Source organism: Alosa pseudoharengus, unplaced genomic scaffold (genome assembly GCF_046254945.1).
Source record: "Alosa pseudoharengus isolate Yale_2024_CS ecotype anadromous, Long Island Sound unplaced genomic scaffold, YU_APseudo_1.1 YU_APseudo_1.1_scf_2, whole genome shotgun sequence".
NCBI lineage: Eukaryota > Metazoa > Chordata > Actinopteri > Clupeiformes > Clupeidae > Alosa > Alosa pseudoharengus.
This window is the reverse complement of record NW_027468663.1, coordinates 39867353-39885457: the sequence shown is the minus strand read 5'-3', so window position 1 is coordinate 39885457 and position 18105 is coordinate 39867353. Positions and strand designations below refer to the sequence as shown.

Here is an 18105-nt window from a genome sequence, read left to right as displayed (position 1 = left end):
ACGCATGACAAGGATGACAAGGCTAAACTTAGGCTACCTTTAGTTTGTTAAATGTAAAGCCTAGCTTAATGTTACCTTTCTTGCCCATCTGAAATAACTCCTAGCTTTGCTCATTCCCTCCTTTCTGTTTTTGTTGTTTTCAAAAACCTGTTATTATCCGCGAAACTTTCCCCCCACAGGACCATCCAACGCATTCAAAAGTAACGCATTCTAGCTATTCCAGGCGTCATGTTTAATAAGCTGCCCTTTTTTTGATGAACACATACAGAGTTTATAAATAATATTCTTTTATTTTCATGTTTCCATATAATTATGGCCTGATTCGAAATTATGTATTTATTCATGAATTAATTACAAAAGATTTAAAATGTTCATTTTATACCTGTCCGCCATTGCCTTTTTCATCTCGCGTACCCCCTAGAAGCAGCTCGCGTACCACAGTTTGGGAATCCCTGGCCTACTACATTGAAATAGCGGCGGCCATATCTCCAGGCATTTTGGTGTTAAAGTTAACGTTAGTTTGCTTTGCATGTGAACATGATTGCGATGTAGCCTACGACACGAAGCAGTAGCCTAACATTCCCTTGAACTAAAATTAGTATTACGAATAATTTAGATATTAAAATCATATAGCAAATTATAGCCTAATGATATATTACAAAAAAAAGTCGAGTCCTCGACGAGTCATCGCGAGTGCGAATGCACGAGTCCGAGTCCAAGTTCGAGTCATCAGTGCTCAAGTCCAAGTCAAGTCACGAGTCTCTAAATTTAGCTAATGACTCGGACTCGAGTTCGAGTCTCGGACTCGAGTACTACAACACTGCAGTAATTACATTACTTTTGTAACGCATTACTCCCAACACTGCTTATTAGACATTCTCTGGCTGTACTCAGTGATACTGCAGACTCGTAAAAGTAGTTAGAAAATAAGGCAGAAAAACAACAAGTTTCCTCATGTTGCTTCCTTATGTTGGAATGTGCAAAAATGTACAAACAATCAAGAGGATGCCTTCTTGTATGTTATTTCTGCTACAGTGATACTGCAAACGTGTTGATAGCCTATTGTTGATTTATATGCTGTAGCCTAAAGCATGTCACACAGTAGCCTAGCCTACAGAAAACACTTAATTGATGTGATATAATGATAACTTGTATGCAATGGTTTATTAAACACATTTTCACACATTCCTTCCAAGCTATTTCCAGGAACCGAACTGAAGATGCTGGGATCCACCATTTTAAAGAGGACTGGAGGCAAAAGGACATCTTGACAACCCTAACTAGCTGCAACAGCAGAACCAGCCCCTCTGCGGCTTAAGGACAACTTCAGCTTGATAGAAAACTGGGGGGCAGTTACCTTTTGGGTCTAGTGTTTCCCTGTCCCTTATATGCCTTGTGAATCACTGTTTTAAATGGGAGATGCCGACCACAGTCTTTGTTTGTCGTTTCCGATAGTATTTTGAAATAGCCTCTTATAAAGTTCTGTTAATTGGGCAAAATGTCCTGCGTGAGAGTGTGATTAGTAAATGATATACCCATGGCTGTATTTCATTTGTGCTGCACCTCAAGCCTTGTCCATACAGCCACCAGCTTGTTCAACGCATTTCTTGTCAGGCCATTATTCCTAGTCTACCTGTTCAAGTGGAAGCATTTGATGGGTTAACTTACTTTCTATGTAGTGCTACTCTGTGTGCTACTTTGTGTGTTTTGTTGGAAGGTCTGTGGGAAATTGTGTTTATAAGGCTTAGCTTGACCTAGGACCTTGGGCCCTGACAAGTTTTAGGGTGTGCAAGTGAGTTTATGCTGTGTAGTCATCTTTTTTTGGTGGTCTTGGTCCTTTGTAAAATAGAAACTTTTTTTTATTTTGCCCTGTGTGGGATTGTTGAGTGGCCAGTAGCTGTCCTCTGAAATGGAAAACAAAAACAAAACAAACAAAAAAAACTCACAACAGCAATGGTGTTTTGCAGAACTTGCATAGAATTTGTGACATGATTGACATAAAGGTTTTTAGCATGTATTCAACATTAGTCGGAGTACTAAAATTCAAGATCAATGACTGTTTTGAGGTGACTAAAACAAAGTGCAATCAAGATTCCTGTTAGGGAAAAATAATCTTCATGGCCATTCTTCATGACATTGCAGTATGTTGTCATTTGTGCTCTCATCAGAGTATTATCATTGCAATTTTTCATACAGACACAATATTTTTTACTGTAATTAACTTCTCTGTGTTTGATTACAAAATGAGTATGGAGTTTTTGGGAGAAAAGAATGTTATTGTGGCCAGTAATTGGATAACAAGAGGGAGATCTAAGTCAAAATTGCACTAGACAGAATTAACATTAGGATTGGATTCTGATTAGCAGTCACTGTTTTAGCTACTCTCCACCTCAGCCGCTCCAAGGCCTTCATGCTCTGTACTGGTTGACCAATGTCTACCCTGCAATGTGTTTTTTTAGTACATCACTTCAATCTGTGAAACGCATGAATTTGACTTCAAATGTTATTTTAATAGAAAGAATTGTCGTTGTGATTTATTTATGTGTATATGCATTTAAAATAAATGCTTCATCAATTCTGTATCTGAATATATGTCATTGCTATTTTTTCAACTGGGTCAGAGTTTGTGGAACTGAGAATTGTTATGTAGTTCTGGATTAATCTTAGTTGAGCACAAATAGTTTCTGTGGGAATTGAGTCATCCCTAGGTAATAAACATTGCCACAACGTTGCCAGGAAGTAATGTCACCATGGCCAAATGGCAACTTATAGGCAACGTTGCCATTTGGTCATGTGTTAGCTGCATATGCTCCAAATGTAAAGCACTTTGAGCTGCATTCTGTGTATGAAAGGTGCTATACAAATAAAGCTTATTATTATTATTATTATTATTATTATTATTATTATTATAAGAGATGTCTGTTCTGTGTTGGTATTTGCTAGTATGGATGTATGCACATTCAGACAAAGTACTGTATTGCCTATTTGGTGAAGAAAACTGTACAAAAGGTGTTTACTGTAGGTGTATTTTGATGAAAAATTACATGTAGTTCAATGAAATTTGTCTTTTTTTATTTGTCTGTGCAGGTAAAAAAAATTTCACACATGTACAAAATATTTTATTTTATTTATTTTATTTCTACCGGTACGAAATGTCTTTGCACATACAGAACTCCTTTTGCACAGCTGCAAAACTTTATTACACATGTGAACATCTTTACACAAGCTCAATATTACACTGTAAAAAATAATATGCCCTTTTAACTTAAAAAGGTTTGTTACCCCGCTGCCTTACGTTTTTGAGTTAACTTGACATAACGTTTTTGAGTTAACTTGACATAAAATTAAATTTGATTTAACTTATATTTCTTAGTTAAGTCAACTGAAAATTTTACACAGACTCTTGTTGTGTCAAAAAAGCCATGTAAGTTAACTTGATTAATTTACATGTTGTTTCAAAATAGGATCATTAGTTGAAATAAATTTGTTCAGACATGTATTTTCCTTGTTAGTTTTATTAACTTTTAAAAACTTTTATACTTATTTTTTTCAAAGAGAGGATGCACATCATAATATCGAAGAAAAAACCCAAAACTAACTAAAAATACACAGGTGGATGTACAGCACATCAAATTTGGGGGGGAAACCCATTATGCTACATTAGAAAAAATAATCTGAAAACACACATAAAAACAAATCAAAACTGAGGACCAAGTCCAAGTTCTACGGAAGGTTGTTGTACTACTCTTTACCAAGCAGCCTGTTTTGGAGAAAGCAGCTGCAATGTTCATGTGAAGAGGAGCTCCTTCCAATGTTCAAGAACAGCTTTTGTACTTCAAACGTGAATTTTAGATGCTTCGGGTAGTCCATATTGAGACCCATCAGTCCAAAGAGTTCAAAGGCCTTTGGAATATTGGAAATGTCCATGACGATAAACTGTTCCTCCAAAACAAGACATATGTGATTGATTTTGTAGAACTACGCATTTGCTGCAGTCCTCATACACGATCAGGATCCCCACACTGGTTTCTTTTAAGACATCTTCAACTGGACCAGTTGGCTGAAAAACAAATCACCAGAAAGGTGAATATTTAACTCATTACCAGGGACATGCTTTTATTCTATTACAGTTTAGAACAGTTAAAATAATCTGCTTAGTTCAAATACAATGTTACATGCTTTATAAAATGATGAGTTTCCATCTGTAGAGCATGTCCTTGTATTTCAACCAGTGCTTCCAAATCACATTTAAAGTTATTTGCTAAACCTACCTCACAGGTCTTTAGAATGCTGGAAGTATCTTGACGAAGAAAGTGGGGCATGCCAAGCAGGTTGTTCGCTTATTCTGGTTGGAATCCTGAAATGCAAAGGACAAGAAACATGGGCAGATATTCATCAAGTTCACTGAGGAAGGTTCTCAAGAGATCAGCAGACATCAGACAGTTGAATTCCGTGAGGATGCAGTGAATGCAGAATATGACAACAAAAAAGAAAAGATAAAAGACATTAAATCAATATTTTTGTGTTCATTCTACAGGCAATTCTGTTAATACCTGGTGACACTATAAAATAAAAAAAAGTCAATTGTGTGTAGAAATGTCCGTTGAGGTCAACTTGCCTTCTGAAGGTGATAAAACAAGCAGAGCAAGGGGCAAAAGTGGCTGTGCTGTCCGTGCTTCAGAGTATATCTTCTGATGACCCTCTGATTCCGCGTTGAAAATGGGCTCAGTTTACAGGTCCACTTCATTAACACTCTTCTGTAACAGAGATAAATTACAAGCATCTGAGATTTTAATGCACAAAAATGTGTTTGTAAAAGCATTAGGCCTATTGAGATATCTGTTAAACATTGATACTACATGGCCTACATTATGATACACAATATTATTCAGATTTGAATGAGGACTTTCTATGAACACTGTAAAAATGCTTAGGTAACTTTTATCACCTATACTAAACATAGTGAGAATGAAGTCATGCTTAATAAAGATATGCTTAATGGGTTCATAATAATATTCTACATTTATGTCCACTGTGCTAAATAGCATCGGAGATGGTTGAAATAGGATGTAGGCTACTAAAGGATCTTTGATATTGACTCATTTCTTGCCACACACTCTCAGTGCTGTTTTTAAAGTAAACTTTTGGCTCAAACTGTGAAAACAAACATATCACCCTTACTAATCTGAATTAAGGTTAAATTGTCATTAGTCCTTGTGAAGGGAGAACATGCTGATGGACAAGAGAAGCTTCCGTTAGTTAGCAGGCTAGTTCGTACCCATCTAAGTGAATGTATGCAAATAGATAACCACCAACCAACTTGGCTTGCCTTAAACAAACAAACAAAAACATCTCCTTAGCTATTTTAAATACACAAGGGGAAATAACCATAAGGAATAGAGAAAAGACTTGTTTTCTTCAAGTGGCTTGGTACATTACAGCATTATGATAGCTAGCTTTTACTGGTACTAGCGAGATATGTGGTTAAGCGAAAACATCTACGAAATGCAAGTGTTTCATCCAATTATATGGAAATAGTTCTACTCATTCAATTCATTGAGTGGTTGTGTACTAAAGTTTACTCACCAAAAACACTGAATATTGACGGATTACGTCGGATGAAAGTTGAGACGATTCCTCCATGTGCTTTTCTTCCAACAGGGCAAAGTGATGTAAACAGGTCTGGCCAGAGGTGGCAGTAACGAGCATGTGTCGTGTTTTGTTAGGGCTACTTGTTCATTTAAGTGAAGACAACAAAGTGCTTGTTCATTGAACTTAGAACAAAGTTGAATCAGTGAAAACTTAGTATTTCTTTTTGACTCGACAATTTTCACAGAGTTTAGTTATATTAACTAAACAAATTAAGTTAAAGCAACAAAACCACAGTATTATTTTTTACAGTGTAAAGACCCTATTTTGACTCCATAAAAATGTGTCATTTTGGCCAGACTGTGTTTGTTCAGACATGGGTGTTAACTAAACGTGAGGTCAGAGTTGACACAAGCATCAAAGCGATCAAGGAAAAACTGTAAAGCGATCAAGAAAAAATTTAATGTAAAAAAACCATTATTTAAGAAAAACAGAGCTGTGTTTTTCTGAATTATTAATGTATTAGGCTGTCTAATTTTTTAAAGCCCTGTTTTCTGCATCTTATTCAGAGCAAAATGTTTTAGAGAGCTAAATGTCAGTGTTTAGGCTATAGCCTCTTAAAATGGGTTGGACTTTTCAAATGAGATTTTCCAAATTAATGTATTCATCTTTTAGATATCAAAGTGTAGGCCTATTAAATCTTCGAATTAATGACCAACGAAAAAGTAATACCAGAGAATGTCTAATAAAGGCTCTGGTAATACCGTGACACGGGTAAAAAAAAAACAACCCCGGAAGTAACAATGACGTCACTATTTAAACGCGCTAAGAGAAACTCTAAAGAGACTAAACCTTTTTTTAACACGACGAATACTGTACACATTATTTTGTTTATAGGCGTACTTTTTACATCGGGATAACAATGTCTGAAACAAAAAATAATTCAAGTACATTTTTAAACCACCATTGTTAAGATGTATATGCATTTCGGGTGGTTTAAAGAGCTGCCATGTCCTATAATCATACGGGTATTCTGAAGATCTGCTAACTAAGCTACAGTCGGAGAACGTAGTTTCTATAACTCGGCTTAGGGGAAAGTCCCCGGACTAAAGGCAGAAAGTGCCCTGCGTCACTGCAAGACATGACTTAATTGTGTATATCAAGCTAAGACACTTTGAGAAGTTGAGCTTGACACTTCTGAGTTGTGGTTGTCAGTACTATAGTAATGCAGGTGTCACTCTGACACTAACTAAATGGGGCTCATTCTCAGAATGCACTTTTGCTATTAACCTGTTGAGGAGTACGGTCACAAATATGTAATTAGAATGTACGCGAACCGAGAGGCAAACTGTTTGAGCGCAGAAGGGTGGCCATACGTCCGGATTTAGACGGACAGTCCGGATTTTAAACGCCCTGTCCGGCGTCCGGCGCAGCATTGCCAGACGATCATTTGTCCTAATTTTTGTGAGTTGCAATGTTTGCTCGGACGCATCATAGCGTTTGTCCCCAAACCACCTCCCCAGCTCATAAAACAGAGAGGACAGTTAATATATTCTTGGTAAAATCCACATCAGGTAGGCTAATCATATATACTTATCATAAATCTAGTTGCTTTAAATTTGGTTAATTTCGGTATTCATACTCTTTGTAGGATTTAGTTTAACCTGCTATTGTTGAACCCAGAATGCGACGTTTCATAACGGCATTAAAGAAAGGTCCTAATCTGAGGTCCTGAGTGACAAGCAATGGACCCCGTAAGTGACGTCAGGTTCTACTGAGCCCATGGTTAAATTCAGACGATTCTACTGACAGAAATTAAAACAGCAAGTTAAATATCAATCCATCGTTCAAGACGGTACAATGGTCGTTTAACACAACATTTAAACGTCTTGAAAATTGCAGATGTTGGTAAGTATGAGTCGTGAACTGGCACAAGTGAGGGGAAGCTATTTTTTTTTTGCTAAGTCAGTGGCATCCATGGCCTGCTTTGTTTCGCATCTGAGCTGTGATAGAACTTACTTACCAGACGAGGCAATCTTAATTTAAAGAATTTGAGTTTTGATTTGATTGGTTTTGACATTGTCAATGCGTTAAGAAAGCAAAAGATTTTGTTTGTTTTCAACTTGATAGTTGTGTTCAGTTCAGCGAAAAATCAACGTTATCGATACAGTACTCAAATCTCTTCGATGTAATTTAGCAGGATAGCATAGCTAGCTAGCTAGCATGCTAACGTATAACCATAGAGGGTTAGTAATCAATGGTCTTTTGTATAACCAACACTGAAAATGTCACCGGGAAATACCGTGTGGTTGATTTAATGACAATACATGGTAATTCATATTTTTGACGTGAAATTAGAGCTGAGTGTGGGCAGCTGCCCTTTCCTTAAAAAAAAGAGTTATTGTTGGGCTACCAGAAAAGCTACTTGGCTAACGTTATTGAACAGATTCAGAAACCGACATTGAATACACCATGGCCATGTAACTTACTCTTTTTTCGGCATCGGATATAATTGCTTCGCCAGTGCGACTGTAGTTGTGCCTTGCTTAGTGAAGCACATATGCGATATGTCCATATCAAGGGGAATGTCTGGATTCACGTTACTCAGTGTTGTATGAGGGACTGATGCACGTCACATGTTGTTTACTGTTGTCAAATGCAAACCACTTTATCAGTTTTCAAGTAATGAGCTCATTATTGTTCAGTGCATTGCCAAGTCATATTTAAATTTGTCTTCTGTCACACACACACATTTTTGGATGGTTTGTGGCTCTTAAGGAATCTTATTTATCTTGACTGTGTATGTTGGCAGACTATGTTGACTACACTTCACCTTTTCTGCCCTTTCATATCTAGGTGAGGTTTCTCTCATGTGCCTCCACACTGGCGCTGTTCTCTAGAGGCTTGTCATCACCATCACCATGGACAAGATCCTGGAGGCACTCGTGACCTCCTCACACCCGCTGCCAGTCAAGCGGGCCATAGTGCGCAAGGTAGTGGAAGCGGCAGAGAAAGAGGTGACAGAGGAGCAGTGTCATGCACTCTATGCCCTCACAACACGCCTCATCCTGCTTGGCGAGGATGCTTTCCAGAGACAGACAGGGCAACAGGTATGCACTCACCCTCTCTTAAAGCAAAATACTATTCCTCTTGCCACCTATGTGTGACATGTTTCAAGTTTTCAGTCATGGTAAAGTGCTTTATGATTGTGAAAAAGGAAGGCTATCGTGGTTAGCCTATGTGTCATTTGGGATCACTTCTCTGCCAGTGAAGCATCAGCTCATGTGATGATATGTGAGAGTTGAGATGAGATGTTTTTTTTTTCTGTGTGGCTGACAGGTTCAGGAAGCATATGCACGCTACCACCGCGATGAATTTGCCCGCTTTGTCAGCAAGGACTTTGTGCTGGGCCTGCTGCAGCAAGGCTACGGGCCCCTGGACCGGCACCACCCGGCGCTCATCGACTTCCTCCACGGCTGCCTTCGTCTGCTCATCAGCTGCCCGGCTGTGCTGGAGGTGGCGGCAGCGCTCCAGACGGAGGTCCTGCGCGTGGTCTGCGAGCGGCCCAAGCCCGTGCTATGCGCCCGCCTAGCGGCGCTGCTCGCCGACTTCCCGCAGTGCGTTCCCCGTGACAAGGGCCAGGGGGCGCTGTTCTGCCAGCAGCTTGTGCGCACCATGAGCCACTTCCAGTGCACCACCAGCCAGGAGAAGGACCTGAGGGAGTTTGTGGCGCAGGTGAACCGCGTCAGCGAGCTGCTGCAGGGCATCTGGAAGGCCGAGCCTGCGGCCCTGCTGCCCTCTCTGCAGGAGGTGTTTGCCATCATCTCCTCCACAGGTTAGAGGAACCCCCCCCCCACACACACACACAAACACACATCTATACACACTCTACAGGCCACTACAACTGTGAGAGTGAGCACTTAAATCCCCCACAGTCAGGTTCCCTAGAAATTTCATGCAATTCGATACATATCCTGCAGACACGCATGCGCGCACACATACACACATACACACACACACAGAGAAACACATACTCTCTACAGATACTACAGGGGCACAAACCTAAGTCATCCTTCCCAATTGTGTATGTTATCCCCGTTACGCTGCAGACCCTGCATTTGAGCCGTCCATCTCTTTGGCCAGCCTGGTGCAGCACATCCCCCTGCAGATGATCGCTGTGCTCATCAAGAGCCTCACCACTGACCACAACGTCAAAGACGCCAGCATGACCAAGGCCCTCTGCAGGTGTGTGTGTGGGGGGGTGTGTTTTTGTTGTGACTTGTTGTCAAAATGAGCAAATGCCTGTTTTTGCATTCTTTTTCTCTCCCTCTTCATCAACAGTGTTAACACTGTTTCAGATTCTGTGTTAAGGCCTATGGTCATTTGTCAGGTGTTATGCTCGAACCAGAGGTTGTTTGTTTCCACAGTGGCACTGTGACTGTGCCCATGGCTTTTCTTTGTGAGGGTTTTTTGCTCAACAGACAGGGCAGAATGTCCAGGTCACTGGGTTCATAGGTCAGTTGTCGCTTTGGCTGTGTTAGTGTGGTGACTGCTTTGGCCTGTAAGTGCACTGTTTATTGTGATAGTAATGGTCTCCACCACATATGACATTCATTCTTTCTGTCCCGTAGGATGATTGACTGGTTGTCCTGGCCCCTCGCTAACCATGTTGATACCTGGGTCATCGCTCTACTGAAGGGACTGGCCTCAGTGCAGAAGTTCACTATCCTCATAGACGTCACCTTGCTCAAAATTGAACTGGTGTGTGTGTGTGCGCTTGAGAGAGTCTGTACTTATTGCTTTTTTTTCAATTTCAGGATGTTTGCTTAAGACATGATGGTTGTACTGATAAATGAATGTTTTTAAAGTGAATATGTCCAGGTGAAGGTTCTGCCTATAGAAAGTGCTCAGATTTCCATTTATGTCGATGATGTTGTTTTTGTTTTTGTTTTCTCCTCTTACTAATAGGCAATGTTTGTTTAATGTGTATGTATTTATTCTGTGTGTGTGTGTGTGTAGGTCTTCAATCGTCTGTGGTACCCCATTGTGCGGCAGGGGGCTCTGGTGGTTCTGTCCCACATGCTCCTGAGTTTCCAACACTCCCCAGAGGCTTTCCACCTGGTGAGCAATCAGTGTTTCTCCTCTAGATTTTTTTTAGCAGTGGGGGCAGTGGGGTATACTACGAAGCACGTTAGACATATCTAGGCTATGTAGACATATCGAGGCTTGACAAAGCCTTGACTCAGGGGTATACGTTAAGTGATACTACGATTGCAGTTATGTGATATATTTGTCAAACTAGGCTTTCAGCTCAGATCTGTGCGCGCTCTCGGTGTTGGGATGACGTTGGCCAATCGTGACATTGTGAAACGTGGAGACGCACAAGACCGCCTCTATTTAAAAACAATTACTTCCGCATTCATGAGCGATAGCTTAATCTACACTGCGGTGATTTTTTTGTGTCTAACCTATAACATCAAATAAATAAATTGTCATCAGTTGTTGTATGGTATGACCATCCATAGTGGGATATTTGCACGCACAGCACTATTAAAGCGCATTCGAAATCCAAAATGTTAGTAGAGGCGGAGCTCCACCTGTAAGATATATGACTCCGTTAGATAACTTAATTTTTAAGACAATTGATTGGTCAGTGTGCGGTAGATTACACGATTTGAGCTATAACTTAGCACATAACCTCCTCCCGACCAGGTTTGGTTGACAGCATAAGATGCCATGGTGATATAGCGACACTAAAACAAATCCACTTTTGTGTCACAGCATAGCCTGGCTTTGAGCGCAACATACCTCACTAACCCACTAATCGAGATTCGTAGTACACCCCACCGGTCAGTCTGTCTCTATTTACACACAACACAATGGCTCTTTCACAAATTACACTGCATTTAAAAAAAAAAAAAAAGAAGAAAACTTAGGCTTAGACTACTCAGGACCTACAGCTTAAAGGAGAATTCCGGTGTGATATTGACCTAAAGTGTGTTGAAACATGATACCGAGTGTGAACGTATGTCTCATAGCCCATCTCGGCTTGTCCCCTGCACTCCAAAATCTGGCGCTAGTTAGCCGATGCTACCAACAGCTTTTTCAATGGTGGTGCTTCGGCATCGGGCTAGCCATGCAAATAAATCACTGTTTTACACCATTTTAGGCTCAATGTATCTCCACACTTCATTGGTAGACTTCCGAGGGCCCTGACATTTAAAACGAGACATTGAGAACTTTGAAAAAGCACTGGTAGTTTACTTAAAAGACGATTTATACAGACAGTATCTTCACGAAGTTTAGCGTTTGCAGCCATCTTGAATTTAGTCACGATAAGTCGAGCGACGAGTAAGAATGAACAGGTATGATAAGGGACCAGATTTCAAAAATAATTCCATGGAAATGCATTGATTCCAGTTTCTTCCAGTAGCAGCAACTGAAATCCATGCATTTCCACGGAATTATTTTTGGAATCTGATCCCCTATCATACCTGTTCATTCTTACTCGTCACTCGACTTATCGTGACTAAATTCAAGATGGCTGCAAATGCTAAACTTCGTGAAGATACTGTCTGTATAAATCGTCTTGTCGTCTCGTCAACACTTCAGTTATATATCACATACACTCGTGACACAAAAGTGCAGTGCAATACTTCACCTGCACGTAGTTAAACTGCCTTAGTGCAGATAGCAAATCTCTAAAATCCTGTGGGCCAATTGTCTTTAGATTTGATACTGTTAGTTGTTGTCTACTGTTGAATATAGAAAATTGATGAATGAACATCCAGCATTTTTAAGGAGGTAGTGTTCTTGGTCCGTGTCCTAGGTGGTGCCCCATGTTGTCCAGTTGGTTCAGAGCCTGCGCGGTGATGGCCTTCCAACTAGTAAGGCCTTCCTTCTACAGTTTACGGAGCTCATCCACTGCATGATGTACCAGTATTCTGGCTTTCCAGATCTCTACGACAGCATCCTGGAAGCCATTAAAGTAAGGAAACTAAAGATCATGAAATAAATATACTGTACTTTGAAGCATGTTAAAAAATGATGTGTTGACCAAAAAAGTGCACATTCACTTAGAAAGCCAGCAATTTAAAGCCAGATTTTGCCAGTGCGTTGAAATGGCCAGATCCATGGAACACATCTTTTTGATAAAAAAAAAAAAAAAAAAAACAATGGAGACTGTTGCTTGTTCTGTTTAGGACCTACCTAAGCCAAGTGAGGAGAAGATCAAGCTGATCCTGAACCAAAGTGCCTGGACATCCCAGTCCAACTTGTTTGCCCCGGGCCTAATGCAGCTGGCTGGGAAGTCTGAGACAGGGAAGACGGGCCTGGTGAACCTGGGCAACACCTGCTACATGAACAGCGTCATCCAGACCCTCTTCATGGCCACCGAGTGAGTACCGTTGGGTCAAAGCAGGATCAATGGCCACTCTCCTGCCATAAAAGGCCATTGCTCATGAAGACTTTCTGGCACTGCACTCATAGTCTCCCTCTCCCTCTCCAGTTTCAGGCGGCATGTGTTATCACTGCAGCTGAACGGCAGCAATACTTTGATGAAGAAACTGCAGCTCCTGTTTGCGTTTCTGGCTCACACACAGGTGACACACAGTATTGCTCAAAACATTATCAATACATATCTCTTTTTTTCCCTGACAAATAAAAGTCAGAGCTTTTACACCTAAAACCTTTCACTATAGAGTTCCAGAGTGATATTTGGAGTCATTCTCTGTATAAACTGCTGAAAGAAACAGCAGGTATTTCACCTTTTCTCTTTCCTCTCCCACAGAGAGCGGCATACGCACCCAGGAATTTCTTTGAGGCCTCCCGCCCTCCCTGGTTCACTGTGGGCTCTCAGCAGGACTGCTCTGAGTACTTGCGCTTCCTTTTAGACCGGTAACCACAAACACGCCGCCACGAGAGCCTCCAACACACCAGACAATAAGAGCTTGTAAACGGAAAGCAACATTAGCTGTCAGATTGTCAGTAAATGGCGGACTTGTGAGGCAGGCCACTTGAAGATCAGCAGTAGTAATAGCCCAAATGCAATGTATGTTCATTTTATCGATGGTGGTTGTATCTGGTTGTGTCTTTGTATGCAGGTTACATGAGGAAGAGAAAGCACTTCGAGCCCTGGCAGAGGCTAAGCCAAAGCCCAGTGAGGTCTCTCCATCTGACCAGTCCCTTAACTCCACCCAAGACGCTGGTGCTGACCAGTCCATTAACTCCACTCAAGACGCTGGTGCTGACCAGTCCATTAGCTCCACTCAAGACGCTGGTGCTGCGCAAACCCCCCACACTGCCCCTGATGGCGGTCCGGTGGCCGACGGGCCGACCCTGGTGGAGCGCATGTTTGGCGGACGCTTGTCCACGGGCATTCGCTGCCTTCGCTGCCACAGTGTGTCCGAGAAGGAGGAGCCATTTACTGACCTCTCGCTGGCCTTCTGCCCGCCCCAGGATCAGCCCCAGCACAGCCCGCCACGCGGCGGCGTCAATGGCGGCGGCGAGACCGTGCCACTGGAGATAGGCCCCGTCACGCGGGACGGGGTCGGACCTGGCGCCGGCCGTCACAGCCCCCCACCTCCGGTGCGGACCGGGCCACCGCTTGCGCTGCCCGACCTGGTGGACTATCTGCTGGCGCCGGAGATCCTGGAGGAGGAGAACCGCTACTTCTGCGAGCGGTGTGGCTCGCTGCAGCGTGCCGAGCGGGGCGTGCGTGTGGTGGCGGCGCCCGAGTACCTCATCCTTACGCTGCTGCGCTTCTCGTACGATGCCGCGCGCCAGCTACGCCGCAAGATTGTGGACGACGTGCGCGTTCCACTGTGCATGCGCCTGCCTGTCCACCTGGCGCACGCACAGCCTACTCCTCGGCACCAACAGGAGACGACGCCGGCAGCGGCACCCTCGCGCTGTGTGCTGACCGCCACGCGCTCGCCTGACAGCGGAGAGAACCAGGCCAAGAAGCTCAAGCCATCGCAGAGAGAGGAGGACGAGCGAGGGGGCGGGGGGGAGACCCGGGGGGTGAGGAAGACGCGCGGGAACGTCAACGGAGGAGCACCCGTGATGGACGCGCCAAGAGAAGAGGACGAGAGCAAAACCGAGGTGCAGACTTTTTCTTACGTTCTGACCTCCGTTGTGATGCACTCGGGGATTTCCTCTGAGAGCGGCCACTACTACACGTACGGCAGAAACATGAGCGCCGTCGATTACGAGGACAGCTCCGCCGGCACAGCCAATCACCTCACGCCTTCCAGCGGTGAACACGAAGGACTCGGCTGCACCAGCCAATCCAAACTGGCCTCGGGCAGTGGCAAGGCGGAGGGGTCACACGACCCGTCGTCCAGGGATTGGATCCTGTTCAATGACAGCAGGGTGACCTTCACAACCTTCAATTCGGTGCAGAACGTTACCAGCCGCTTCCCGAAGGACACAGCCTACGTCCTCATCTACCGGAGACAGGGCTCCAGCGAGGTGCCCCAAGGCAGTGGGGTCCCCACCAACGGCCTGAGGCCTGGCGTTGAACCCCCGCTCCAGAAGGAGCTGATGGACGCCATCACCAAAGACAACAAACTCTACCTGCAGGTGAGCGGTCGCTACTCAGGACCCGGCCAGAGCCGCTGAAATGTCCTGACTTAACACCCAACATGCTCCTCTACATCAGTGCAATTGGACAAATATTTGTCCAGTTGTGTGGGTGTCAGTTGTCAGTAACTGAGAAATTGGGAAAATGATTGAATTTATGCTGTTTTACAAGTCATTTAGCAGCTCCCTGTTTTTTTTTTTTGTTTTTTTTTTCGAAGCCGGTTATCCTTGACCAAGTTAGATATTATATGGGCCAAACTTCATGATGATAAAAAGACTGCCTTGCAAGATTGGATCATGTCAGTGTAGTGCATCTACCCCAAGATGATGCTAGGGGCCAGTGTTTCTGCGTTCAGGCAGTTGGAAAGTGCAGTGTGGATGGATTTGTGTGTATACTATTGGTGGCATCAAAAACAAGATGCTGAATTTGTAAAATTGTGCTCTTTGGTTTCCATAGAAGAATGCTTAGAATATCCTTTTAAGAGTTGGAGCTCTGTTCATCATTCATTGACACCAGTTGACAGTCATGTTTTGGCTACTGTTTAAACCATTTCTTATGCATTCGTAACTCTGCCACTGTTCATATTGAGCCTTAAATTCTCACCACCTCATCCATACTATATAGATCTCAGTGGTCAAGATAAAATATCAATGTGCCGACTCCCTTTGCGGCTGGCCTCAGTAGCGTGTCTTCTGGTTGTCCGCAGGAGCAGGAGCTGACCGCACGCACACGAGCCTTGCAGGCCGCCTCGGCCTCCTGCTCATTCAAGCCCAACGGCTCAGACGACAACGAACCCCCCGGGAGCTGCGGCCCGTCCGGTGGAGGAGGCGGCGGAGGAGGAGGAGGAGGCTTCAACACTGTCAGCAGGCTGGTGTTCTGAGAACCATGACTGGATGTTCACACACACACCAGATGAACTGGGACACACTGGACTCAAAAGCTTTCCCACCCATCACACTGGACCCAGTGTTTTTGTTTTGCTTTCTTGCGAACAGTAAGTTAAATGACCCCTGACCTCAAATTTTGGAGCCATGATGGACTCCTCAGCCACTCTCCCCCTCACCCTCTAAACCTGCGATTTCTTTGGAGTGCATGCGTTTTTCTTCCTTTCTTTCTTTGCTTTTTTTAGGAGAAGTTCAGACTACTTAAATGCAAATTTACGACTTTATTTCCCTGATGCACACACACATCATAGGGAATTACATTTTGCAATGCAATAAATCAGTGCATTATAATACAATGCAACTCAGATCTCCTCTGAAACATCATGAAACTTTGTTCATCCTCAGAAATAAATAAGACGTTTTAAGATGGTTTAAATGATTGTTCTTTATAAATGGCAAGCAAAATACATACAAGTGTGTTTTTCAAGCCCCTTTTCTTTAAAGAGATGGGTGGGAGTTACATTTACACAATTTTTTTACTCTGCATATATAGTCAATAATTCAAGATGTGTTTTTGAATTGATGATTTGGTTGGCATTACAACACTAGTAAAGACAATTTACTGCATATGACAAACTACATGCCAACACTGTGGCAGCAAACTGATAGAATTGGTGATTAGGCCTACGTTTGAGGTAAAACTTGATGCAAATTTGATTTTTAAATGATCTGAGTCCCTTTAAATAAACACGAATTGCATGCTAAATGTTCCTCTAAAGATGAATTCAAATGGTTTGGGGTGGTTGGTTATGTATATCTACTTAGTACTCCTAATTATTTCTTTCAGGGAGTTTTTAATAATTAATTTAATTTTGTAATAATCTCCAGTTTTTTCTGTGCCTTTTCATGCCATTATTCAAGTGAGCTAACTGGACAGGTATATGATGACAGGTATATGATAACTACAAGATTTTAATGGATTCATGAAAATAAACTGGCTTTTGCTGTACAGTGTTAATATTAATAAACTTTTTTTAATTGAAGTAAAGATCCATACAAGTATACTCCCAGTGCCCAGTTTCCACTTCTTCTCACACACGCACACACGCACAAATGTGAGTTTCTGTGCCCTCACTATTGGTTGTTGGTGTGGGACACAGATCTAAGATCAAAAAGTGCTTGAAGGGAGAGCCAAGGCAAGATACTGTGCTGTGCTCTCAACATCACCCAGGCTTTTAGAAACCAGTCACGCATAGGTAGTCTAGACATCAAACACTGTTACTAATGTCAACAGGCCACAACATTATGGGGATAGTTTTTTAGCATTGACAGACCTCAACACTTGCGTTATGCGTTTACAAATTTGTAAAATCTGTGCCCCTATCTCAACATTGAGCCTTGTGCCAATTAATAAATATTGTGCTTACCAGCAAAAAATGGTACTTATAAATATAATACTAAATAATGACAGTCATAACAATTTCATATTATGTACAGCTCAAATTGTTTTACTTGCAATGAAAGGGAGATCTATAAGAAGTTGGTTGAAATTAAAAATACAAAGTGACATGAAATCGTGTACAGTAGGAAGCATGAAAATAGAGAAAGAGTGCTTAAGTCATGTACAGTACAGTGACATTTTGTGGTGTCTTACATCTGAGTAATTCTTGAGCAAGTGCATTCCTAACTTGTTCAAAATGAACAATCCAATATTTTGGTGAAAAATGGCCAAGCCAGCTTTCCTACAGACCCAGGATTGTGAAGCCTCTGAGATCTGCTTACCTAGTATTACAGGTTCCTGTAGTAGGATTACTGCTGCAGGGTTTGGACTAATCAGAAGTATCATGGCCCTTTGTTTGGGAGACAGTAACATTATGTATGACAATTGAAAACATTAGGTCCTGTTGGAGATGTGTTTTTATCACAAGATTGAAAAAGAGGAGGATTCTCTTTGAACATTCAGGTTGCCATGCAGTGGATTTCATGTTGCTTGTGGACTCCCAGTTTCATCAGTAATATTTAATGTATCCAGGGAAACTTGTGATTTCC

General features: G+C 42.4%; 1 protein-coding gene and 1 long non-coding RNA gene across 2 annotated transcripts; one reads left to right on the top strand and one right to left on the bottom strand.

The window, feature by feature from the left end:
• Positions 1 to 4618: 4618 nt before the first annotated feature.
• LOC143135277 (uncharacterized) lies at positions 4619 to 5675 on the bottom strand. The gene is made up of 2 exons (XR_012988881.1): positions 5587 to 5675; positions 4619 to 4757 (listed from the first exon to the last, which is right to left on the bottom strand). It is a non-coding gene; the product is annotated as an uncharacterized LOC143135277 (long non-coding RNA).
• A 743-nt stretch (positions 5676 to 6418) lies between these two features.
• Positions 6419 to 17105, top strand: usp38 (ubiquitin specific peptidase 38). Its single transcript, XM_076294972.1, has 12 exons — positions 6419 to 7497; positions 8446 to 8699; positions 8929 to 9424; positions 9699 to 9834; positions 10221 to 10350; positions 10609 to 10710; positions 12419 to 12577; positions 12792 to 12985; positions 13097 to 13190; positions 13379 to 13485; positions 13692 to 15171; positions 15879 to 17105. Exons 2-12 carry the CDS (start codon positions 8511 to 8513, stop codon positions 16050 to 16052), a joined length of 3261 nt encoding a protein of 1086 aa, XP_076151087.1. The 5' UTR covers positions 6419 to 7497; positions 8446 to 8510; the 3' UTR covers positions 16053 to 17105.
• The last annotated feature ends 1000 nt before the right edge of the window (positions 17106 to 18105 follow it).